The following is a 26844-nucleotide window of genomic DNA, read 5'->3' as shown; positions in this document are numbered from 1 at the left end:
GAAAGCCAAAACCAGCCTCCACGGGTCCTCACGTGACGTCACGTATTACTAGAGACGCACGCGCTGAAGCCTTCTCCGGAACTCGCCTAAGGGCAGGCTTCGTCTCCTCCCAATGCCGCTCTTCATTGGCTAGAAACAACTGCTCGTCTCGGCCGTTGTTAGCGGCGACGTAGGCGGGAACAACCTTGGTCGCTAAGACATCCCGTACTTCCGCTTTCTACCCCACCCCTTTCCTAGGCTCCGGCGACCCAAATCGCCTCCATTCGACCAATGGCAAAAGGCAAATGGGCAGTGGGCGGGACTTTACTTGTCCGGACCAACGAAACGCGGGCTCGGCCTGGCGTAGCGCGGCCAATGACCGTGGGGCAGCCCCTGTAAAGTGGGTCGGGCGCCCCCACGCCCGCCTTTCCTCCTCCCAGTCCTGCCCCTTCCTACCCCTGTTTCAGCACAGCGCTGGTCGCAGTCTGACAGGAAAGGGACGGAGCCAAGATGGCGGCGGCCGACGGCGATGACTCGCTCTACCCTATCGCGGTGCTCATAGATGAACTCCGCAATGAGGATGTTCAGGTTTGGAGGCTACCAGAGACTTGGGGAAGATGGGGAGGGCGACATGGGGGCACGGGCGGCCCTCGCGGAGAAGGCTCAGCGTTCGCTGGGAGTGGCGGAAGGGCGCGGCGGCCAATCGGCATGCAGCTCTTTTCTCTCCAGGTCCTCGGACTCGTTGAGACAGCGTCCCGGATTGGGTTTCGGTCCAGCGGAGGGCGGGGGTCAAGGCAAGCCTCGAGAGGCCCGGGCCTGCCAAGTGCGCGCGGTGGCCCAGGTCCTGGGAGGCCGCGGCCAGTGTGGGGGCCGGCGGACTGGGTGGGGGAATGGAGAGGGCTCCGTGATTGGCGGTAGCTTCTGAATGGCCCCTTGGGATGGGGAGGGCGCGTGACTTGCTTTGAGTAGGGGTGGGGTCGCCTGATTGGTCGGGACCCGGGAGGTTTTCTCTTTCCTGGGCCAAATGAGGACTGAAAGGCGAAGGTTGCCAAGCCAAATCCTGCCCTCCCTACTAGTCTAATTTTGGTTTAGGTCTCCTAAGAGGAATGGGACGCAAAAACAACTCCTCACCCAAAAGGGGGGAACTAGCCAAATTGAGCGAATTACCTTGGAGAATCCCTCCTCCTGCGTCCATCCTCCCGTTGACCGGGAGGTGGGGGTGGACAGTTTAGTATGCAGACTAACATATTTCTGGTTATGGGATAGGGTGGCCCAGGATTCTGAGCCCGCCAGGGTTGGGATTGAAAACAGTTAGGACTGCAGGTCCACCTTTCACCCGCTGTGTGACCTTGTGCAAATTACTTCCCTGCTCTGAGCCCCTGCATTCCATAGCATATAGGCCAGTAATCGTCATAGTCTTGCTGGGTAGGTGTGAGGGACTGAATGTGTTAATAATAAAAGTGAAATAAAATGGTACCTGGCCTATTGTAAGGGTCCAATAAGTTTTAACTATAATTATTAGGAGTGGTGATTGAAGAGGTGTATCCTCCCCTTAGGCTTCAATTTCTCCATTTATAAAATTGAATGGGGTGCCCTGCCCAACCTGGGCTGGCCTCCTGGGTTCCTGGTAGATCACTCTGTTTCTGGTGACAGGCTGTGTTTGTACTCCTGACTCTCCACTTCCTGCTTTTTGACATAGGCAAGTTAGTTAATCTCTCTAAGCCTTGTTTTCCTCTTCTCTCAAATAGGAATAATTATCTAGTTCATATGGCTGTTGTATGAATTCTTTTGTTGAGTAAATACCTGCCATGTATCAGGTGTGATGCTGGGATATAGTGGATACACCAGTTGCTATACTGGAGCCAGGTGTGAAGTAGGTAAACAAAGCTAAATATATTATTGTGTAAGAAGTGGTGGGAAGAAAATAAATAAGGTGCTGTGATAGTCAATCAATATTTATTGGGCCTCTTTTCTGTGCAGGGCACTCTTTTAGGCACTGGTATTCAGCAGATAGGGAATGGCTGTTTTTGTGCTAGCTACGACAGCTGAATCAAGTAGTTGTAACAGCGGGAGTCTGGCCCTCACAGCCCAAAATGTTTACTGTCTGGCCCTTTGCAGGGAAAAATTGCCAATTTCTAATTTAAATCATCTCTGTATCAAATTATTGGGTGCTTACTCTATGCTAGGTTATGTATAAAGGCATAACATTTATGATCTGAATGAATTCTCATAACTATCCTTTGAGATAGGTCCTGTCCTTATCCACATTTTCCAGATGAGGAAACTGAAACACAGTAAATAGTTTGGCCAAAGCCCTGCAGTTGAGAAGTGGAGGAGCCAGGAAAGAATACCAAAGGAAGTAGGACTTTGAGGGTGGATTGAATTTGGGGTGGGACAAACAATTGCCGATTATATCTATGTGCCAGATATTTTAATTGTCTTTGATGAGGTAGTTCAAGATACTAGAAAGAACATGGAATATGAAATCCTGTAGTCTTGATTCATTTGTTCAGCACATACTTATTCAACACCTCCTATGTGCCAGATTCTGTTTTAGGTACTAGAGATACAGTAGGGAGCAAAACAGTGAAGCTGCTGCCCTTCTGGGGTACTTTCATTGTAGAGGAGACAGATAGTAGATCTATAATGTGGTGTCACTAGAAGTAATTGCTAAGAGGAAAAATAAGGCGGGGACAGGGAATAGAGTGAGCCCATGGCTGCAGTTTTAGATAGGAAGGTTAGGGAACCCTTCTCTGAGGAAGTGCTATTGAGCAAGGACTTGAATGAAATGAGGGAGAAGGAACAGGTGAGAGAAGAACTGTCTAGGTAGAGGGAACAGTTGGTGCAAAGGCCATGAGTGGGAGCATGTTTGATGTGTTCAAAGAACAGCAAAAAGGCCAGCGTGGCTGAAGCAGAGTGAATGGCAAAGTGGTGGGAAGTGAGGACTGGGCCGGGACTAGATCAAGTGAGGCCTGTGGGCCAGGGCAAAGGCTTTGGCAAGGTGTGTGTGGGGATAGAGGGGTGGTTATTGCAAGGCTTTGAGCAGAGGAGTGACAGGTTCTGACTTAATTCTAAATGATCCCTCTGGCTGTTGAGTAGGGGTGGGCAGGGACAGATCCTGTTGAGATGCCATTGTGGAACACCCAGGACCAGTGTTAGCATGTAGTTGGGGAAAGGTGGTTAGGGTCATGATCTGTTGAGGAGGGGTGATGAGGTTTGCTGGTGGGTAATGTAGAAGGAATAGTTGAGTTGAGAATGATTGAGGTTTGAGCCCCGCCCCTGCCAATTTGCTTTCTGTGTGTCCTTGAAGCAGTACCTTCCCCTCTTTGGGACCACATTCTCATCTGCAAAATGGGGATAATGATAAAGAATCAGCGTGTACCTGGTTGTGAAGATGCAGTGAAATTGGCATGTTAAGTGGCTGCCTCAGAGCAGGTATTCAGTAAGTGATGACCTCATTCAGTGGTCATGAGGGCTGATGGTTTTACACTTGAGAAAGTGCGGTACAGGATAGCGGTGATGAACATGGGTTCAGTTCTCCACACTCTGCCACAGATTCATTAGGTTTCCATCCCTTGCCTACCCCCACCCCTCCAAGCCAGTAAGAGACAGAGGGCAGATTGCAGTATCCCAGGGGTTTTGGGGGCTCTGTGTTTCCACTGGTTGAGAGGCCAGGTTTCTGTGTTACTTATATTCTAAGTCTCAGTTTTCTCATCTATAAAATGGGGATAATTTTGTAATTTAGCAGCTCCTGGGGTTTTTATGAGGATTAAATGGGTTTAGTACATGTAAAGTTCTTAGAACAGTACTTATTCTAAGTGTTGAATAAATGTCTACCTGTAGAAGTTGTGGTAGTGATGGTGGTGGTGAAGTAATGGGGGCTTCATCTGTCAAAGATGCTTGGCATTTTTAAAACTACTCTAGTGGTTACTTGAGCAGTGATTCTCGCTTCAGGGATATTTTGTCCGTCAGGGAACATTTGGTGAGGAGTGCTGCTGACATCTAGTGGGTGGGGGCTAGTGATGCTGTGCAGTGGCCTACATTGCACAGGGTAGCACCCCACAGTGGAGGATTATCCAGCCCCAGACGTCAGTAGTGCTGAGACTGAGAAACCCTATGATGTGCCGAACAGTATGCTGAGTACTTTGCATGTGTTAACTGAATCCTCAAAAGGCTTCTGAGATAGGCGCTATTTTCTTTGCCTTTTCATTTTTTTTTTGTTACATTTCAAACATACCTAAGTAGAGAAAATAGTACCAAACACCCAGATTCAGCAATTTTTTCCAAATGTTGCCACATTTGTTTACCTGTTACTCACTCCCCAACTCCCCACCCCTTTTTTTCTGAAGTATTTTTAAAATCCCAACTTCAGGAGTCAAAGCACATGTTACGGATCCCTCCCACACCCCATCATCAGCCACCAGCTGTACCAAACAGTAACAGTTTATAGCATGTTCTTCCAGATACTTTTTTCCCTCTGCATGTACTAACATCTATATTATCTTTATTTTATGCAAATTAATCCGGCAACTATTTATTGGGCATTTACTCTGCCAGGCGTTGTCCTAGGTTCTTGGGGAACAGAGTGAAGAAGACAAAGTCCTTTGCCCTTCTGAAGCATATTCTAGAGGGGAAGGAGAAACAATAAATGGATAATTACAGGTTGGGTATCCCTTATCAGAAGTGTTTGGATTTAGGATTTGTTTTTAGATTTTGGATTATTGCATACTGTATACATAAGGAGATATCTGGGGGAGGGGACCCAACTCAAAACACAAAATTCATTATGTACATTATATACATAGCCTGAAGGTAATTTTATACAGTATTTTAAATAATTTTATGAATGAAACAAAGTTCATGTACATTGAACCCCACCAGAAAGCAAAGCTGGCGCCAAAGACCCAAAGGATGCTTTTATATTTGTTACTCCTGCCACTACCATTGTTGTTATTTGATGATTCGCTCAAGATCAGAGTCTCTTGGTAGGTGTTTGCCAAATTACTATTGAGCATCTTCACATGTAACCTAGCCAAGGCTTCCAAGATTGCTGGAACTGTCTGGGTTAAGAGCTGTCAGAACTTCTGTGTGCCTGGAGTTTCTAACATTCTCCCCTCCTTGTCTTGTTCTCTCATTAGCTTCGCCTCAACAGCATCAAGAAGCTGTCCACCATTGCCTTGGCCCTCGGGGTCGAAAGGACCCGAAGTGAGCTTCTGCCCTTCCTTACAGGTAATGAGGTGGACTCCAGGGTCCAGATCAAGTGGGACTGTTGTGAGGTGGTTCCTGCTACATGAGAGGCCTTTTTGTGGCTTTAACAAATTGTTCGTAAGCGTCTGCCCTGTGCTAGACACTGCTGGGAAAAGGGATTCGGAAGAGGAGAAGTGCAGTCCTCTCTGAGAGAATGGTCTGGAATGATGGAAGCAGGCATTGGTGAAAGGAATCTAGATGCAGATGGAACCAACTTTAAATTGCAGTTCCCTGAGTTAGAGTTGGCAACTTTAGACTAGTTACTTACTACATTTTTCTTCTATAAAATGGGGATAATCATCCATGCTCTGTAGTGTTGATGTGAGCATTAAATATTAATAATAATTGCCAGCACTTATTATATGCTTACCATGTGCCGGGCAGTGTTCTAAACCCATTTCTTTTGAGGATTGAGTTAGTTCACATAAAGTGTTTAGAGTGGTGCCTGCACTCAGTTAATGTACGTCACCACCATCACTGAGTTAATCTCACAGCAACACCTTAGGGCAGGTAATGCTACTGTCCCCATTTAATAGATGAGGAAACTGAGGTGTAGAGAGGTGAAGTAATTCATTTGCCCAAGGTCATAACAGTTAGGAGGTTACTGAGAAGAGATGTTTAGTCATTCTGGCTTCACAGTTGACAGTACTGGTTAATGACTCATAGCACACACTTTGTGTTTATTGAGGAGGTGGAGTGAAGGCGAGAAGGGCAGAGGCAGGAAGTCTACTTGGGAGCACAGCAAGTCAAGTCACCTGTGTGTCTACAGTCAGACTGTAAAGTAGCCTGCCATTTAAAGACTCAGGTGAACACTAGTGAAAAGTAGCCTCAGAATTCCCTGGTTTGTCCTTGTGGTTTCATTCCAGAGTTCTGTGAATGCAGGTTCCCTGAGCCAGAGGAGAATAGTTTGAGATCTGCCTCTGATCCTGCCCTGATGTGTCTACAACTTAGGAAGATTAGAAGCAATGGGAGCATTTCCTATTTAAAGTATCTGGGTTCAAAAACATTCCTTTTAGTATTAGTAAGGTATAAATACTAATGTCTGTTCCATAAGTCTGTATTAGTCCATTACGAGTTGTGTGTTAGTGAAACCAAACAAAGTTTCTGTCCTTGCAGAGCTTCCATTTCAGTGGGGGAGACCAACAGTGCAATAGGTAGTGAGTGATGAGGCCAGAATGAGAATGAAGGGGTCACAGCAGGTCTTCCTGGGGACATGACCTTTGGCAGAGGGCCCTGAATGAAATGGAGCTACCAGCCGTGTGGGACTCTGTGGGAAGAGCATTCCAGGCCAGGGGAGAGGCAGGTGTGTGCTCGGTGTGTTGGGAGTGCAGTAGTGAGCGGCTGTGGGTTGAGCACAGTTGGTGAGGGAGAGTGAGGTTAGGACATGAGGTTGGAGAAGTACAGTGGCCACATCATGTGAGATCAAGTTTCTCAGAAACCATTGGCAGATTGTTGTGGGGAAGTGTCAGGATTTCTTCTATACCCGGAAATGTCACTCTGGGTTTGGGAGGAGAATGGATGGCGTGGGGGTAAGGATGGAAGCAGGAAAACCAGTTAGGAAGCTGTTGCAGTTGCCAAGGCAAGAGCTGGTGATGGTCAAGGTGATGTTAGGATGGAAGGGGTGGCAGGCCTGGCTTATAGGGGCAGGGGTTTTCAGACTTGGGAGGTTGAGGGGACAATTCTGTGTGGTTAGAATGGTGGAAGTACAAGGTGCTGGCAGTTCACATGTGTCTGGTTTTCAGCAGCGTGGCTTGGCCATGAGGTCTGAACTGGAGATGGAGATGAATAAGAGTTGAGGCTGTGGATATGCATAAGGTCTTCAGGAGATAGAGAAAACTGGGAGAGTGGTACAGAGGAAGTTAGGGAAACTGAGGCTGGGAAGGAGCCCAAGAACATGGTGTGTCCAGGGTCACACTGGTGAGAATTTATTGAAGGAAGAGGCAGAGGTGTGCCAGGCCCACGCTGAGCTCTTCACAGAAAGCATTTATTTCCCTTCAGTCTCAGAACAACCCTGTTGTAATTTGAGGGATGAGAAAACAGACTCGGAGAGGTGAAGTGATGAGTTGCTGTACAACCAGCCAACAGTAGGGCGAGATTTGAACCCCCCATAAGATGGAGATGAGGATAATGACTACTTAAATGAGAGAGTTGTTGTAAGGAAGTGATCCAGAAGTTGAACCCACCACTTCTACTGGTCAGAACAAGTTCGCATGACCATGCCCACTGCAAGAGAACCTGGGAAATGTACTTTGTTGCTGGATTGCTATCTACTCGGCTTGAACTCAGGAGGTTTAAATGCTGATAGATCCAGGGATGTTAGCATCTTCTGCTGCAGAGATCAGTGGTCACCGTAGCCTCAGGGAAAAGAGATGGAGCTTGAGGAGAAAAGCCTTTGGATTTAGGCATTAGGAACAGAGCAGTTCTCCCTTCACATAATTCATTCTTTCAGCAAACCTGAATTGATCTGCTGTGCTCATCTCTGGCAGGAACTGGGGCATGGAGAGGAGTCAGTCCTGGGCTCAGGGTATCATAGCCTTTATAAAGACTCTAGTAAAGGTGGCATGGGGGAGAGGGAACAGGAGCCCAGAGAGGGTTTTTTGGGGGGCATCCTAGAAATTTTCCAAGAAGCAGTAGCTGAACCAAATCTCCAAGGATAAAAGGAATTTTCAGGCAGAAGAGAAAGAAATTCCTGGCAAAGAGAACAGTGCTGAGGGTAGAACCTGGACCAAAACAAATAAGCTCTTATTTACCATGCTCTGCTCTTTATATACTTGATCTTATTTGTTCCTCACTGAGAGGGAGAGATGATCAGCACCATTTTACAGATGCAGGAACTTGGGCTTGGAGAGATAGAATCACTTACCCTGTTCTCCTCACCTAGTAAAGGGCAGAAGCAGGACTTGGGGGCTGTGTCATCCAACCCAAGCCTGTGCCTTCATCTCTCTCCCAGTCCAGGTGGAGAGTGGGAGAGAATGGGCAGGAGGGAGACTGAGTGCTGACAGCCTGGGGAGCTGAGTGGAGCCCGCTTGTTCGAAGCTTGGGTTACTGACGGGCTGGGGTCAGACTTGGGGTGGAGCTGTAATGGAGTCTCTTGGTTCACCAGACACCATCTACGATGAAGATGAGGTCCTCTTGGCCCTGGCAGAACAGCTGGGAACCTTCACTACTCTGGTTGGAGGCCCAGAGTACGTGCACTGCCTGCTGGTGAGTGGAAGGCAGGGAAGTCCCCTTGCCAGCCTCCTGGGGTCAGACATGTGGTCCTGCCAGCAGGTCAGGGCAGGGAGGGCAGAATGTAGGAGAGTCTGGTGATCACTTTGGAACAGATGGGCCTTAGACATTCACTTTAATTCAACCAGTCAGTAGTGTTATTTGATATAGTATAATAATACTATAAATGTAGTTGTTATCCAGTAAATGGACTGGGCACTTACTTGACCTGTGCCAGGTCCCATATAAGACTCTGGGGCTTTTTACCTGCTTTTTGAAAATCAGACTTGGTTTTTACCAGTGTTCTCCCATAGTGACAGTTGATGGAGCTGGGAAACAGCTGTCCTCCCTGGGCCACGTGGTTTCCAGTTTGCCATAATTCTGCCTTTCCCTGTCTACACCCCTCTCCTTCCCCCTCCCCATCACCTTTGCTGATGGCTTCGTTCTGTTGCTTGCCGTCCCTGGAGACATTTCCACTTACGATTTCTTTCTGCCCTAAATACCTGTCAGGCCAAGTTGGATTTCAGTCAGAGACCTCTACACCTTTGTTTGAACCAAATATATTGGAATAAATTGAGTCTTCCTTCACTAGGTCAGTAATTACTGAGTTCCTCTCCTGTGTTAGGAGTGCTGCTGGGCTCTGGGGCCACAAGGGAGAGCCAGTCAGATGTCCCTGAAGGGGCCTCACAGTAACTCACCAGTGAGCAGTCATGAGCCCCAGGGCCCCCCAGAAATGTGAGATCCTGGTAACAGTCACAAGAACTGTGTCAGAAACTGTAATTGCACTTTTCATTTGGAGGCTCCAGAGGCAAGTGGCCTGGTTTTAGATCCTGACTTGTAGCTATTACTAGCTTGGGCAAGTTCCTTGACCTGTCTGTGCCTTAGTTTTCTTTTTAAAATGGGACAGTTACAGGATCTAACTCACAGGATTCAGTGAGGTAGAATAAGCACCCCTGGAGTTGCGTGACGCAGTGGCTCTGCTTAGAACACATAGTGAATAGATGTTCCAGTCAATGTCAGTGATGATTGTACTTTGAGAAGCTAAGGACAGGTGGAGCCCTCTCCTCAGAAAGTGACATGTGTTCTAAGATTCATGGACCCGAGTGAAACTCCTTCAAGGACCCCTAAATAAGAACCTTTGTGGAAGGCACACTGAAGGCTGGGATGAGGGCATCAGAGATTTCTCTGAGGATATGAGCCCTCAAGGGGATGCAGACTGGGGCCCAGGGCTGGGGATGGTGGAGAGGGAGCCACGAGGTGACCTTGTGTTCTCACCACAGCCACCCCTGGAGTCGCTAGCCACGGTGGAGGAGACGGTGGTACGCGATAAGGCAGTGGAGTCCTTGAGGGCCATCTCGCATGAGCACTCGCCCTCTGACCTGGAGGCCCATTTTGTACCACTGGTGAAGCGTCTGGCGGGTGGCGACTGGTTCACCTCCCGCACCTCAGCCTGTGGCCTCTTCTCCGTCTGCTACCCTAGGGTATCCAGTGCTGTCAAGGCGGAACTTCGACAGTGAGTCTCTTCCCACCTTGGAAGCCCCAACCTTTCCCTCAGCTCAGTACCCTTTTCTAAAACCTCAGCCCCCTTTAGGTCTGCCTGGGCTCAAACACCCCTGTTGTACCACCTGTTAGGCTGTGTCCTTGAGAATGTGGTGGTATCTGGACACGGCCGGGTGTAAACTCACCTGGCTCTGTCTCTTGTTCATATAGGAAATGAGATGATGATAGTTCCTTCCTCCTATTGGTTATTGTGAGGATTTAAAGGAATTATCACATATAAAGTGGTTAGGGCAAAATCCAGCACATAGAAACACTCAACAAATGATATCTGATGTTGTCTAAGGCCTGCCCCAGGTCTAGAACCCTGGGCAGATGCACCTTCTCAGTTTTCAGCCTCCTCCTCCACCAGTCCCCAGACTACGGAGCATCAAGCCCAGGCCCTGTAGTATTATTCATTCCAGAACACTGATTTACAGCTGTATACACATGCTTATATATCTATGCTAGCCCCTCACATCTCTAACTGAAGCAGTCACTGCTGAAAACTAAAACCTTTCAGTAGCTCTAGACTAGCATCTTAGTTAAGCAGTTTTATATGTTCATAATAATATAATCATCAGCACCTACCATTTACTATAGCTTTATTACAGGCAGCCAGACTGCTAAGTGGGTCACATACATTATCTCATTTAAACCTCACAACACCCTATGGGGTAGGTACTGTTGTTACTATCAGCTCCTTTTCATAGGACTGGGAAGACTTACAGAGGGGTGATCACTTGCCCAAGGTTACCCAGTCAAAGCCAGGACCCAGGTGCCTGCAGAGTCTGTGCTTGCTCCTCTCCACTGCTTTGTCTGCTGCCTCAGGATCCCCAGGGGTCCTTCTCCTGAGCCCCATCCCTGACTCCCAGGTATTTCCGGAACCTGTGCTCAGATGACACCCCCATGGTGCGGCGGGCCGCAGCCTCCAAGCTGGGGGAGTTTGCCAAGGTGCTGGAGCTAGACAATGTCAAGAGTGAGATCATCCCCATGTTCTCCAACCTAGCCTCTGACGAGCAGGTAGGTGGGTTCTGCTGCCCAGCCCTGTGTGCTCTCTCCTTCTGGTGGACCCTGCCCCTGAAAGAGAATCTCAGAGCTCAGTGGGGACTCTGCTGCCCTCTCCCTGCTCCAATCCTCTCCCCAGGACTCGGTGCGGCTGCTGGCGGTGGAGGCATGCGTGAACATCGCCCAGCTCCTGCCCCAGGAGGATCTGGAGGCCTTGGTGATGCCCACCCTGCGCCAGGCTGCTGAAGACAAGTCCTGGCGCGTCCGTTACATGGTGGCTGACAAGTTCACAGAGGTAGGTGAGAGACTGTTGACACTGGCCCATAGGTGGGGACGCCAACGCCCTCAGAGGGGAAGGGGCAGGACAACATATAGGAGCTGAGTTTTGAAATCCATGCATAGTTTTTCCGTAATGCACATTTGCCATGAACCTTTGAAGATGTTTGCAATGTGAATAAAAGGCAATGTTAGACCAAGATAACGTGAGGCCCTTCAAGGTTTTTGCTTGTTTATTCCCTTCTTAGTAATGAGCAATCTTGCTTTCTACTAGATTTTCAGGAATCAGCTTTGCAGCAGGACTCATGCACTTTTCCTTGTCTGGTGCCATGAATCAGGCAAGGCCTAGTGTGCCTTCCTCTCCCCATCAATCTTTATGTTTTATTTTAACTACAAAAATAATACATGCTCTGGCCAGGCACAGTGGCTCACACCTCTAATCCTGCACTTTGGGAGGCTGAGGTGGGAGGATCACTTAAGCTCAGGAGTTCAAAACCAACCTGAGCAAGAGTGAAACCCCCATCTCTACAAAAAAATAGAAAAATCAGCTGGGCGTGGTGGCGCCTGTAGTCCCAACTGCTTGGGAGGCTGAGGCAGGAGGATCACTTGAGCCCAGGAGTTTGAGGTTACAGTGAGCTATGATGATGCCACTGCACTCTAGCCTGGGTGACAGAGCAAAACTCTGTCTCAAAAAAAGTAAAAATAAAAGTTAAAAAAAACATGCTTCTGGTAACAAATCTTTAAAAAATACAGATGAACATAAATCAAAAAGTGGGAGCTACTGTTACCAGTAGAATGCTTTGGATCAAATAACAGAAAATCTAACCCCAAATAGCCTGAACAATATGGAGATCTTTTATTTTTAATGCAAGCAATGCGCTTTGGGTGCTTATTTTGCTTCTGAGGAATCTGAGGCTCAGAGATGTGAAGAGCCTTGCCAAGGTCACGCTGTGGCACTGGAATTAGATCTCAGCAGTGAGTCTAAGGCCCATAATATGACCCCTAATTCTGCTGTCTTTACTTTAATTTTGGCCTCATTAGCCCAGGTACCTGCTGGACACTCTGACTCTCCCCATCACCTTTCTTCCTGTCTGCAGCTCCAGAAAGCAGTGGGGCCTGAGATCACCAAGACAGACCTGGTGCCTGCCTTCCAGAACCTGATGAAGGACTGTGAGGCCGAGGTGAGGGCCGCAGCCTCCCACAAGGTCAAAGGTTGGTGCTGGCAACCAGAACACAGCAAGTTGGGGGGTGTCCAAGAGGCCAGAGGTAGAACCAGGACATCAGGTCTTACCTCCGGCTGCCTCCCCCTCCCCTCCCACAGAGTTCTGTGAAAATCTGTCAGCTGACTGTCGGGAGAATGTGATCATGACCCAGATCTTGCCCTGCATCAAGGTAACCGGGAGTTTGGTGGGAGGAACAGAGCAGATCTAAGCCTGCCAAAAAGAGTGGATGGAGACTGGGCTTTTGAGATAGCCAGATGTAAATTAGGTTCCCAGCCACCTGAGACCAGGCAGCTCTTGGGTTTAAAGCAGTTAGGAGTCCTGAGGCTTAGAGCTGACCTTCCTGGAAACCCACAGGTGGCTGAGTCCCCTCATCCACAGAGCTTTGGGATTGGGGTGAGGGCTGCTGGGAGTAGGGGTCATTTAACTCTAAGTAGATGGGACATGCCAAGAATGATAATTTCCAGAGTTGGCATCTGCTTGGCCACTTGCCACTACAGGGGTTGCCCTGACTCCAGTGTTTGTCCCCTTCCTTCTCCCTTCCAGGAGCTGGTGTCAGATGCTAACCAACATGTCAAGTCAGCCCTGGCTTCAGTCATCATGGGCCTCTCTCCCATCTTGGGCAAAGATAACACCATCGAGCACCTCTTGCCCCTCTTCCTGGCTCAGCTGAAGGATGAGGTAAGGGCACCAGGAGGGACCTCAGCTCTGGGTTTACAGACGTGACATGTGGGTCAGCTGCTTACCCAGATTGTCCAGGAATCTCCAAGAATCTCAACAGACACCAGGATCTTCACTGAGTTGAATGTTTGTGACCACAGCTGTCTGTGTGTCCACACATTGATTCATCAGGCAGTTGTTTTGCATGTCCTTACTCTGTTAGTTCTTTCCTGGGCATTAGGGATACAAAAAAAAGAATAAGACAGTTTTGATCCACAAAGACTTTCAGAGACTGTGAGTGGGGAGAGACAGTTGGGCAAATCATTCATTAAGATGTGGTTTATGTTTTCAGGGTTCAGGCTAAAGTGCTAAAGTAGAGAATACAGTATGGCTTCAGTAAGATAGAGAGGGTTATTTCTCTCACAATGGTCCAGGCAGTCTGACACTGGTGGGTTAGCCCTGCCGACCTCAACTCTCTGGGTCTCAGGCGACTGTTTCAGTGTGTACCGTTTCCCAGCCAGCATGAAGGGGGAAGGCGCCAGACAACAGCAGGCCTAGTTCTCATAAGGACAAGGTCCTTCACCTCTCTTCACATCCGACTATACTATTAATAGCTATTCAAGTTGCCTGGACTACAGAGGATGAGAGAATGTACTGAGTGATGACTGGAGAGGTCACTGGGGTGACCACTGGGGAAGGAGTTGGGACTTGACTTTGGGGCAAGTGGAGGAGCCAAAACAGATGTGGATGTTAGAAAGGTACCCTGAGGCTTATGTGAAGCAAAGATTGAAGTGTGTTGGCCAGAAGAGGTGCAGGAAGACCAAACTGGATGGTGGTGTAGGAGTTGGGGAGGGCAAGTGAGATTGGACTAAGTGATATAGATGAGGCTGTAGAGATGTGGAAGGGTTCAAGATCGTTCAGGTGGCAGAAGGAACTATGTGGGGATGGTTTGCAGGCTCCTGGTTTTGCCTTGGTGGTGACTAGGTAGATGGTGGGACCATTTGCTGATGTGTGACCAGTTAGTGTGGACTTCTTTGCTCCCCATGCCCTCAATATCCCTCCCTTTTCCTCATTTCCCTGTCTCTTTTTCTTGCACACACACATGCACACACATAGTGTGATAAGAAGCTGGAGGAAACACTGCAACAGAAAGCATTGCAACACATTTGAGTCCACCCTCCCCCAAACCGCCTGCCAAAAATCTGCTACAGTGGTGATCTCTTAGTCTCAGAATCAATAATCAAGGGTTTTTATAAAAATACATTGAAAACTGTACTTTTAAAAGAAAAGCTTAGTAATTTTTTTTTTTTTTTTTTTTGAGACAGAGTCTGACTCTGTCACCCTGGGTAGAGTGTGGTGGCACCATCACAGCTCACTGCAACCTGAAACTCCTGGGCTCAATCAAGCAGTCCTCCTGCCTCAGCCTCCCGAGTACCTGGGACCACAAGTGTGTGCCGCTGCACCTGGCTAATTTTTCTATTTTTAGTAGAGATGGGGGTCTTGCTCTTGCTCAGGCTTGAACTCCTGATGTCAAGGGATCCTCCTGTCTCAGCCTCCCAGAGTGCTAGGATTACAGGCATGAGCCACTGTGCCCAGCCAGTAATCTTATTTTTGTTCATTTATTTACATCAGTTGCTAACAATTTGAACCATAATTAATTTTCCTAATGACCAAAATTTTATAATCTAAGTCATTTATTTGCACATGCACAAGATTTCTTTTATACTCATGCTTTTGTAGATAGAACTTTTTATAAATGTTAATTTTTATTTTCTTTTGATGCTTTAATGGGCATAACTTGGCTGGTGAGAGCCCCTCAAGTTGTCTTCTATGTCTTTTTAATGCCTCTCCAGGGCCTTGGAGAACATTTTGCCTTCTGGCATCAAGAAAGTGTCCAGGCCGGGCGCGGTGGCTCACGCCTGTAATCCTAGCACTCTGGGAGGCCGAGGCGGGTGGATCGCTCAAGGTCAGGAGTTCGAGACCAGCCTGAGCAAGAGCGAGACCCCGTCTCTACTAAAAATAGAAAAAAATTATATGGACAACTAAAAATATATATATAGAAAAATTAGCCGGGCATAGTGGCGCATGCCTGTAGTCCCAGCTACGCGGGAGGCTGAGGCAGGAGGATCGCTTGAGCCCAGGAGTTTGAGGTTGCTGTGAGCTAGGCTGACGCCACGGCACTCACTCTAGCCTGGGCAACAAAGTGAGACTCTGTCTCAAAAAAAAAAAAAAAAGAAAGTGTCCAAGTTCAGCTTGAGTGTGAGGGCAAGCCTGCATGTGCTAAAAGTGTGCTAGAACTGGAGCATTTCCTGCTCCAGTTTCACCTTCAGCAAGTACTACATGGTAATCATATGCCTATAGCCACAGTCTCCCAGGACAGCTTCTCTTGCAAAGAAGAGAAGAACCAGGATGGTTTTCTTGGTGTGAGATACTCATCTGGCTTATATTTGGAACTTCAATTTTAGATTTATAATCTTTATAAATTCAAAATTTCACATTTTGGCTCTCACCAAGATTTACATACTTGTCTAAATAAAAGGGGCCTGCCTTTTTCTTGCTACACCAAAAGAGAATCCTCTTGTGTTCAGCACACTGAGTGTAATCTCCCTGGAGTTGGGCAAGGGCCAGTCCTCTCTTTGGAATGTGCAGGATTTGAACAACTTAGGCCTGCTGAGTTAATACTTTATTGCACACACTTGCTTTTTTGATTCCTTTCAGTGCTTTTTTTCTCACCGCCTCCCCCCTTCAAAAAAAGACTAGGATAGTTTTGACAAGGAAGTAATTTTCCTCCTTCTCCTCTCTGTCCCTGAGGTAAGATTCGTGGGAAAGCCCTCATCTCAGGAAGGCTTCTCTTGAGACTGCAGGGTTCCTTCCATAGCTCTGTGAATTAATGTCGCAGTGAATTGCATTGCAGCTTGGGGAAGTACACCTGTTGGCAGAGGAGGCTTAGTTTGACTCTTACGCTACTTCAGAGCCCCTATCCAAACTGGCAGTGTGCTTTGCTGGGCACACAGTTCTTCCTCATATCCTGAGGTGAGACTCCCTCTCCCACAATGTGGACATGCACAAAATTTTCCATCTTTAGAATTATGTCTTGCTAGCCTTCTTCAGGGAAAGGAAAGAGGCCCATTCCTGGTTGAGAACATTTGCACTTACAGTCCTGAGTATGTGCTAATTCCTTTCATTCTTCACTATATTTGGGAAGTCGGCCGCACTTCTGAACTCGAAGCAGTTCAGGGCTTTATGGAGTTCAGCATGGCTTTATGTATGCTAAAGATGGGTTTTTATTATGCCTCAGTTCAGCTAATTTTCAAAGTATTCAAGAAAGAGTCTGTCTCTTTGTTGGGTATTGTAGATGCATTTGTGTGGTGCTGAGGGAAGAAAAGCATACCTCCTTCTACACTTCCAGGCCCTTGAATCTGACTATGTCTCAGTCCACCCAGTTTGTCTGAGTCATCTATTAACTCTAATGGAGTGCTTTTATTGCATTACCCAGTTGTAGATTCTGACACACATGCAAGTTAATTCATTTTTCCAAACTGGGGGTTAAGATGGTGGACATAGACAATTCCTGCTGCAGAAATCTTTCTTTAGAGAAAGAAAGAATGGGTAAAAAGCTTTTATTTATGACCATTTTTTCCTAAGGAGAGCCTATCTTCAGAGCACCTCTGTTGGGCCCAGGTCCCAAAGAGTCATTAGCTATAGAAGCCAAGGTGGAACAAAGCAAAAAGGATTCTGTTAGGTTTGGTTTTGGGGGCAAAACTACTGGTGGAAATCATTTTGTTAAAGTTCTGCTTTAGTAGGAAAAGAGCACTGGGATGGCTTTCATAATACCATCATGACATTTGAGGCTTTTGCAAACATTGGGTATAATGTCCCTTTTAAGAAAAGGTAAATAAGCTTACAGTTGAATCATTTCAGATTATGTAACGTAAATGAACAATCTTTCAAAACATTTAAAGCAACTATATCTAGTGGACTGTTTAGAGGAATGTAACAGAAAAGAAGAAATTGATGAGCACCAGGGCAGTTCCTATCCTCTTCCTAAGTATTCTTGGCTTTGGAAGAAATAAATTAATACAGCACAAGGAGAGAAATTATGTTGGTTCTGAGATATTTTACCTGCAGACTAACTAGTAGAATACCGGCTGTCTTCCATTCCTAAAGGAGAATTTTGTTATTTTGAGAAAAAGAGACTTATGTGCTTTTCATAAAGGAATTATTGATGGTGGGAGCTCTTGGGGAATTTCATTCTAGAGGTGTCAGTTGAGGCTGTCTTGTCCTCCTAGCGATTGCCAGTACTGTTATCCATTGCTGTTTCTGGGTCCCCAAGACCACCCTTTAGGTTCAATGATTTGCTAGAATAACATGTAGAGCTCAGAACTGTTATATTCACAGTTCCTGTTTATTACAGTGAAAGGATACAGATTAAAATCAGCAAAGGAAAAAGGTGCATAGGAGACAGAAGCAGTTGCAAGTTTTCAGTTATCTTCTCCCACTGTAGTTACATGGACAGTTACTTAATTCTCCCAGCAAGATGTGTGATAACACACAGAATACTGCCAAGCAGGGAAGCTCATCTGAGCCTTGGTTTCCAGGGTGTTCATTGAGGATTGGTCACACACGGCTGACTTTACTCTGTCTTTAGCCCCTCCGGAGGTCAAACTGATACGTGTGGCCCAAGACCCCCCTCCATAAATCACAGTGTTAACATAGACTATCCATTGTGGCCCAAGGCCCTAGGAGAACCAATACAATCTTATTGGTCAGGATATTCTTGGGGCTTGGAAATGACCTCCCAGGAGCTGGTCGGGGCCAGTCCTGTTTTTGGAGTGTGCAGAATTTGAACAGCCTAGACCTGCTGAGTTAATCCTTTACTGCACACTTGCCTACTTGGTTTATTTATTTCAGTGTTGGTCCTTCACCCCACAGCCCCTGAGAGAGCTGTAGAAAGGAATAACTTATGGCATCTACCATCCAGGAATATGTGATGAAAGACAGGGTTATAAGAGGGCTCCTTTTTCTTATGAATTTCTTCACATTCTTTATGGAAGTAGATGGGGTGTGTATATACACATATTATAAATCAGAGCTCATAATACTGGTGTAGTCAAAAGCAGTTCAAAAAATGTTTCTTTATTCCTTCCTTTTTTCTTTCAGCAGACATATATTGAGCACCTATTTTGGGCCAGAGACTCTGCTGAGTCCTGAACACTTAAGGATGAATGATACGTGTTTCTTAGGGAGCTCAAAAGAGTAGCAGAGCAAGTGGAAGTAATAGAAGTGATAAGAATTAAGTTCCCACACATTAACCCTTTTTGTCTCAGACACTGGCAGGCACTTCACTCTAATAGCTTCAGTCACCCTTTGAGGCTAGGTGGATATTTCCATGTTACAGATTGATATCCAGAAAGGAACCCTTATTAGAGGGCTCCCAGCTAGCAAGCAACAGAGCCAGGATTAGAATCGTGTGCATGACTGTATTTTCAGGGCACCGTATATTCCTACTGTGATTCTTACAAGTCCTTTCAAAATAAATAAATATTTCTTATGATGTTATTATAAGATGTTAAAAGCTAGCTTAACTTAGTGATCCATGCTGCTTGCTCTAGGTGTATGCCTTTACTGTGTCCCCAGGTCTGGGAGCTGGGCTTGGGCAGTAGAGGCCCTCAGGGCATGTCCGTCATAGGAAGTTGATGCAGTTGAGCTCTTCTTACCCTGGGTTGCTGTGTGCAGTGCATTTTCTCAGAACCTTCCTGTCTTTTCCTCAGTGCCCTGAGGTGCGACTGAACATCATCTCCAACCTGGACTGTGTGAACGAGGTGATTGGCATCCGGCAGCTGTCCCAGTCCCTGCTCCCCGCCATCGTGGAGCTGGCTGAGGATGCCAAGTGGCGGGTGCGGCTGGCCATCATAGAGTACATGCCTCTGCTGGCTGGACAGCTGGTGAGTGACGAGGCTTGGGGGCCAGGCAGCTCTGCCCCAGGGAAGGTAGACTGCCAGGGTCCAGTCACGGTGCAGTGTGTCCAGGACTGTGATGGGAGATCTGGGAGCTTTGAGGACTCGGTGAAAGCTGTGACGACTGCCTGGGGAGTTGGAGAAAGGAACCCAGGAAATAGGACCTTAAAAGATGAATAGAATTCAGTAGGAGAGATGAGAGAAGGGAGCACTTCGGATGAAGTTGAGAAGTGTCTGGTCTTTCTGGGCTGGGGCAACCCTTCCTGCCCATTCTCTCTTGAGTCCTTACCTCCTTTTATCCTGCAGGGGGTGGAGTTCTTTGATGAGAAACTCAACTCCTTGTGCATGGCCTGGCTGGTGGATCATGGTGAGTACCTCCAGCAGGGTAGCAGGAGATTGAACTCCAAAAAGGATGGGTGGGTTAGCTGTGGCTGGTGGGGGCATGGAGAAGGCTGAAGTCACTTCCTCATGCCATCAGATGCTCATATGGACCAGCTCCTTTCCTTGTCAAAATCCTAAAGAATAGAGGAGGAGGAGGAGGACGTAGCAGATCACCCAGGGGCTGCCTGGTATAGCAGAGAGTCGGAGGGCCACTGAGCAGACAGACTTGGATCACACCCTCCTGGCTGTTGCAGCTTAAGCCGCTTGCCATCTTATAGCCCCACGCTCATTCTGTGGAACATGGGACTTCTCATCCTAGTCTCTCAGGGCCATTGTGAGAACTCCTTATTGTTTTCACTAAGAGTGGTAAAAAATAAAAGTTAATGTTTTTCCCTATCAGTATCGACGTACTAAGTACTAAATAACTTGCTTAGGTGAATCACTTGTTGGATCCTCAGTTTGCCCATCTGTAAAATGAGGTCAGTATTGGAACCTACCTTTTGGAGTTGCTGAGAAAATACCTTATGAAAAGAAAACCCTGGCCGGGCGTGGTGGCTCACGCCTGTAATCCTAGCACTCTGGGAGGCCGAGGTGGCCGGATCGTTTGAGCTCAGGAGTTCGAGACCAGCCTGAGCAAGAGCGAGACCCCATCTCTACTAAAAATAGAAAGAAATTATATGGACAGCTAAAAATATATATAGAAAAAAAATTAGCCGGGCATGGTGGTGCATGCCTGTAGTCCCAGCTACTCGGGAGGCTGAGACAGAAGGATCGCTTGAGCTCAGGAGTTTGAGGTTGCTGTGAGCTAGGCTGACGCCACGGCACTCACTCTAGCCTGGGCAACAGAGTGAGACTCTGTCTCAAAAAAAAAAAAAAAAAAGAAAAGAAAACCCTTATTAGAGCACATAGTGAGCCCTATTTTCTCTTCAGCTGGAGTTCATTGGCTCATATGTGGTCTGGCACCTAGGGGCTGCTCAGTAAGCAGCGGTGAGAGTGGCTGTTACTCCCCACCCACAATTTAGTCCTTCACCTCCAGAATCACCACCCCTCTCACCCTTTCCCTTCTACAGTCTATGCCATCCGTGAGGCGGCCACCAGCAACTTGAAGAAACTGGTGGAGAAGTTTGGGAAGGAGTGGGCCCATGCCACCATCATCCCCAAAGTCTTGGCCATGTCTGGAGACCCCAACTACCTGCACCGCATGACTACACTCTTCTGCATCAATGTGAGCACCTCTGCCTGCCTTCTGGCTCATCCTGGGGGAGCTGGAGTGCCTGGGAGAGGAAGTATGGTGGAGGGTCCCCAAAGGAGACACTTGGCTTGGGAAGGGAGAAATAGCAGGGATCTTTGGTCACAGGATGAGTCCTTGGGGGAACTACAGGCCAGGGATTGGGCTCCCAGGGTCAGGGTCACAGGGCCTGGGGTTGGGGACTTGCATGGTATGAGACCCTGGGTTAGGGAGACTTGACCTGTTAGAGCAGTGATCTCCAGTGCTTTATAGAGCACCTTTCTTCCCCAGAAAATATGTGTGTGTACCTACTTACGACACAGTGGTTAAGCATGCAGGCTCTAGATCACACCTAGTTTTAAATTTCGGTTCAGTCACACATTAGCTTCGGACCTTGGGAAAATTACCCTACCACTTAACTTAATGCTTCCGTTTTCTCATTTGTAAAGGATTCATACTGGTATTCACAGTAATTCACTCATCAGGTTGTGAAGATTATTTGGTTTATGCATGTAAAGGGCTTAGAACAGTGGGCTACAACCTTTTTGCCGCCAGGGACCGGTTTCATGGAAGACAATTTTTCCACAAATGGGAGGCGTGTGGTGGGAGGAGAGACTGAGCTCAGGTGGTGATGTGAGCGATGGGGAGGGGAGTGGCTGTAATATGGATGAAGCTTCGTTCGCCCACCGCTCACCTCCTACTGTAGGGCCTCCCCCACCCCCACCCCGTTCCTAAGTTTCATGGAAAACTGGCATCAGTCTGTGTTGGGGACCGCAGGCTTAAAACAGTTAGGAACATACAGGGAATATTCCTATCTATTTGCTTTTATTATAATTACCACATGTATTACTGTATACTTATAAACCATACACATAGCTAGAAATTAAAGGATGGGATTTAAAAACAAATATAAATATAACTGAGCATTGTGATAATTTCTTCCTATGTCATACTTTGGAGACCACTGCACTGAGGAGGGATCCCCGGGGGTTAGAAATACAGGCCCATCCTCAAAGCAATGAAGGAAAGTTGAGGATAGAGGAATTGGGGCATCCTAGAATAGAGACAGAGTGTTAGGGGGGTGTTAGGAGGGTGTTAGGGGAGTTGGGAGATTGGGGAGGATAAACTGCCCAAAGAGTTAGTGAGGGCCTGATGATCACCAAGGTGGCCAGATCAGAGGAAGAGAAAAATGGGAGTTAGCTAGGAACTTTGCAGAATCACCCCTCTGCCACTCACCGGCCCCTAGGTGCTGTCTGAAGTCTGTGGGCAGGACATCACCACCAAGCACATGCTGCCCACGGTCCTGCGTATGGCTGGAGACCCAGTTGCCAATGTCCGCTTCAACGTGGCCAAGTCCCTGCAGAAGATTGGGCCCATCCTGGACAACAGGTGAGGCCTAGATACTCCACATACACCACCAGGGGCTTGTTTTGGGCATCTTAATCTTTGACCTTTAAAGATAGAGCCCAGGGTTTGAGGCCTAGCACCGCTCTTTGCTTATTGTGTCACCTTCGCCTGTCCCTTCTCCTTCCCAAGGTCTGTTTTTTCAACTGTAGAATGAGAATTCACAGAATGGAATGGAAGAGAGGGTGAGGGGATGGCAGTTCTATATACCAGCAATAAATCATTAGAAAGTGAAATTTTCTTTTTTTTTGAGACAGTCTCACTCTGTCACCCAGGCTAGAGTGCCATGGCGTCAGCCTAGCTCATAGCAACCTCAAACTCTTGGGTTCAAACCATCCTCCTGCCTCAACCTTCCAAGTAGCTGAGACTATGGGTGTGCGCCACCACACTCGGCTAATTTTTATTATTTTTAGTAGCGACGCAGTCTCACTCTTGCTCAGGCTGGTCTGGAACTCCTAAGCTCAAGGGATCCTCCCTCCTCTGCCTCCCAGAGTGCTGAGATTATAGGCGTGAGCCACCGCACCCGGCCCTAGAAAATGAAATTAACTAACAAACTTCTTATATAAATGTGTCTGGAATTTATATATAATTGCACCAAAACCATAGAATAGCCAGAAATAAATTTAATGTGCAATGTGTAGCACGTTTATTGAAACTATAAAACATTGTTCTGAGAAATTAGAGAAGACCTACATAATGTACATGGATGGGATAGTTCCCCGAATTCAATTTTAGATTCAGTGTGAACCCATTAAATTTCAGCAGGTTCTTTAGTGGAAAATTGACAACTTGATTCTGGAAATAATAGGGAAATGCAAAGATCTGAATTAGCCAAGGCAATTCTAACGAACAAAGTTAGATGACTTATACTACCAGATAATGAGACTTATGATGCCATAGCAATTAAAATAGTGAAGTGTTAGCATGAGAATAAATTTAAATAGCTCAATGTAACAGAATCATGGGCACAGAAACAGACCCATGCGTATATAACAGCAGGTACCACTGTAGTTCACTGTGAAAATGTACATATTTTCCACAAATGGCTAGGTCAATTGGATATCTCTGTAGGAATAAAAGAACTATCTCGGTGCATAAACATTAATTTGAGATGGCAGACCAGAACCATAAAGATTAAAAAAAAGCTTCTAGAAGAAAGTGTAGGAGAATACCTTCATGACTTAGCATAGGCACAGATTTGTTAAACAGCAACTAAAGGAAATGATTGGTAAGTTGGTCTTCAGTAAAATGAGCAAGTGTTCACCAAAAGACAACATTTTAAAAATAAAATGCAAGCCCCTCACTGGGAAAAGGTATTTGAAATGACCTTATGTCCTTCATACATTCCTTCTCATATATCTGAGAGAGGACTTATCCAGAATGCTTGTCAACAGATCAATAAGACAAGGAAAGCCCTAAAAAAAGATGGGCAAAAAAACTTGAACAGACACTTCAAAAAGAGGATCTCCAAATAGCCAGTAAGCATATCACAAGGTACTCAACATCATTAGCCTTCAGGAAAAGGCAAATGAAAACTCTGTGAAATACCATTACACATACCCAATTGTGCAGCTAAACTTAAAAAAGACCCAATTGCGCAAGTGTTGTTGAAGACATAGAACAGCTGGAACTCCCATCTGTTGCAGGTGGGGCTATAAGTTTGGGATCTAGTCTCTCTGAAAACCAGTAGAATTTAGTGAAGGTAGTTACACGTCTACTCCTGGGTCTGTATCCAAGAGAAGTGAGTGCTTATTTGTCAAAAGAATGTCCGTGGTAGCTTTATTCATAGTAGCAATAAAGATGGAAACAGCCCAAATGCCTTTCAGCAGAGTGGATAAATTGTAGTCTATTCATACAATGGAAAACTGTATTCAGCAATGAAAACACAGATGGCCCTCTGCAAGCAACAACACAGGTGGCTCTCAGACTTCACGTTGAGAAGCCAAACCCAAAAAAACACACCATCTATATCTGGCTCAAAAATAGGCAAAACGAATCTAGATGATAGAATTGAGAACAGTGGTTATTTGGGGGTAAAAGGGAGCTGTCAACTAAAAAGGGTCACCGGAAGCCTAAGCTGCTGGTTTCTCTCTGCATCAACAGTTACAAAGTAATTGTTCCACGACACAACTTCATACTTTTATAGTTTCTCTCTGAAGTCTACCTTTATTTCCCAAAACAATTGAATTTCAGTACAGTTGGATTTTCCTGGGCACCCTTAGATGAGAGCAGATGCCTCCTCTGGCTCCCACAGGGCCGAGAACTTGCCCTTTGAGCCACTTACTACTCCCCTATTATCAGTTTGGTCTGTGTCTTCCTCCGTGGCCCAAGGGCCACATGGGCAAGAATCAACAGGGATTTACCACCGTATGCACACTTAATACCCAGTAGGCCTTAGTAAATTTGTGTTAAATCAATGAAAAACATCCATTTGCTCAGCCTCAGAAACTTGTAGGTTCTGTGATTCTATGTTCCACTTTCCCAGATGCTCTAACCTACCTCTGCTGGACCCCAGAGACTTCTGTCCTAGTTTGTCAGACCTTTGACCTTCAAAGTAATTATATCTAGGATCTCAGAGACCTTTTTTTCTTTTTTTTGCACTTTAGGTTTTATTTTTAATTGACACATAATACATAATTATACATATTTATGGGGCACAGTAGTGTTTCGATACATGTATACAGTGTATAATGATCAAATTAGGGTAATTAGCATATCCATGTCCACAAACATTTATCATTTCTTTGTAGTGATAACATTCAAAATCCTCTCTTCTAGCTATTTTGAAATATGTAATATATTACTGTTAAACTATAGCCACCCTACTGTGCAATGGTCAGAGACTTCTAACCCTACTGTGCAATGGTCAGAGACTTCTAATTCGTGCGCGCGTTGTGTGTGTGTGTGTGTGTGTGTGTGTGTGTCTGTGTCTCCTGGACTCTTGAGACTCCTCTTACCTTGTGTTTGTGTGTGTGTGTGTCTGTGTACACCTCCTTGCTCAGGATCCCTCTGCCTGCCTGTTGCCCCCAGCCCAGCTTGGCTCACTCGTTTCCTGTCCCCTTCTTCCAGCACCCTGCAGAGTGAAGTCAAGCCTATCCTAGAGAAGCTGACCCAAGACCAGGATGTGGATGTCAAGTACTTTGCCCAGGAGGCGCTGACTGGTAAGGCCTGTAGAGTGAGCCCAGGCAGAAGGGTGGTCTGTAAGGACAGCACGCAGGCTGTGGGCAGCAGATCCTGGGGAGGGGGAGGTGCCGCAGCACTGTAGGCAGAAGGAAAGCTGTGGTTCTGATTCCTGCCTATTCCTGTTTTCCCAGTTCTGTCTCTCGCCTGATGCTGGAAGACGAGCCAACTCTGGTGTCCACCCTCCAACTGCCCCCAAGTCCTCCCTTGGGGAGGCAATGGAGATCTTTGGCTATCTCTCCCTGTGCATGGTCTGACCCCAGGCCCCTTCCCCCTGCACGGTTCCTCCTCTCCCCAGCCTGGGAAGACTGCTCACTGACCACCTCCCTGGGGCTGGGGGAGCATGAGGTGGGACAGGATGGTGACCCTGGGGCCACTCTGCCCACGTTGGGGAGAGACGTGAGCATCCCAGGTCATTGGTTCCTGCTGCTGTAATGGGGATGCCCTCCCCCATCTACTTCTCCACCTCCCTTTCTCCCCTCTCAGTGGTTTTTTTGTGTCAACTGTGTCGTTTTTATTTTATTCCTTTTTTTTTTTTTTTTTTTTTTTTTTGCCCTTTTCACAGAGAAATAAAGGTCTAGAAATAGTCTGTCCTCTGGTCTTAGTCATCAGCATGGAGTAGGGGGTACCACCTCAGGGCCATGGTCCCTGCCCTTCTCTCTGGGGAAGCCCTAGGTATGGGACCTGTTACACCCCTCTATCCCAATAGTGAGAAGGAGTCTCTGGAGAGCCCCCCAGGAGTGCAGCTGCCCTACAGGGTAGGAGGGTCCACAAGGTGTGTCTGGCCTGAAGAGTCCTGTGGTGCATGCAGTTCAGTTTCACAGACGTTGGCTAAGTATTTCGCAGTTAAGAGCAGGTGCCTCGGAGCCAGACTGCCTGGGTCCAAATCCTGGCTCCTTCGGTTAATAGTCGTGTGACCTGGAGTAGGTTGCACGGTCTTTCTGAACTCAGATTTGTACTTCATAAAATGTAAGGACTAAATGAGTTAATACCTGGAAAGCATGTATTGACATAATAGTGCATGGCACATGAGAAGTAGTTAGTTAGGGTTAGCTATTAAGGTAACTTGCCAGAGAACCCCCTGTGGGCCTGTCCCTGTGTTCTGGGAGAAGACTTGGGTGTGGCCCATTCCCAGGGAGGTCTCAGAGTAATCGGGACTATAACAGGGAGCCGTAAAGGGTACTGTAGCAAGGTAAGTACCACTTGTTTCTCAATATCTAGTCTCCCTTTCTTAATATATTACTAGAAGCTCTGATTTTTTAGCTGGCACGACTACCTGGATTCAAGGCATTTTCCTAGTGTCTGTAATTTGGAATGGTGTTTTGACTAAGTTCTGGCCAATAAGATGTGAATAGAAGTGGTATGTGCAGCTTCTAGGAAGCGCTTTTCATGGGGGAGGCACAATTCCCCTCCTTTCCTGTGCTCTGGAACATGGACCAGGCGGCTGGAGTGGGAGCAGTGATTTCAGGCCAGCACATGATCTTAGGAGCCAGCCAAGCAAGGCAGAAGATGATAGAGGGAAACTGGATCCTGATGCTGTGAAGAACCCTGCCAGAATCGT

General features: G+C 46.9%; 1 protein-coding gene across 1 annotated transcript; it reads left to right on the top strand.

Annotated features, from left to right (window-relative positions):
* The first annotated feature begins 422 nt into the window (after positions 1-422).
* On the top strand, positions 423-25872 carry PPP2R1A (protein phosphatase 2 scaffold subunit Aalpha). Its single transcript, XM_069456876.1, has 15 exons — positions 423-567; positions 5118-5208; positions 8330-8430; positions 9714-9946; positions 10845-10992; positions 11117-11272; positions 12351-12465; positions 12575-12645; positions 13020-13154; positions 18905-19078; positions 19397-19457; positions 20542-20696; positions 21946-22088; positions 25173-25264; positions 25418-25872. Exons 1-15 carry the CDS (start codon positions 490-492, stop codon positions 25432-25434), a joined length of 1770 nt encoding a protein of 589 aa, XP_069312977.1. The 5' UTR covers positions 423-489; the 3' UTR covers positions 25435-25872.
* Positions 25873-26844: the final 972 nt, after the last annotated feature.

This window comes from Eulemur rufifrons, chromosome 24 (genome assembly GCF_041146395.1).
Source record: "Eulemur rufifrons isolate Redbay chromosome 24, OSU_ERuf_1, whole genome shotgun sequence".
In the NCBI taxonomy this organism is placed as follows: Eukaryota; Metazoa; Chordata; class Mammalia; order Primates; family Lemuridae; genus Eulemur; species Eulemur rufifrons.
This window is presented reverse-complemented; position numbering and strand designations above follow the sequence as displayed.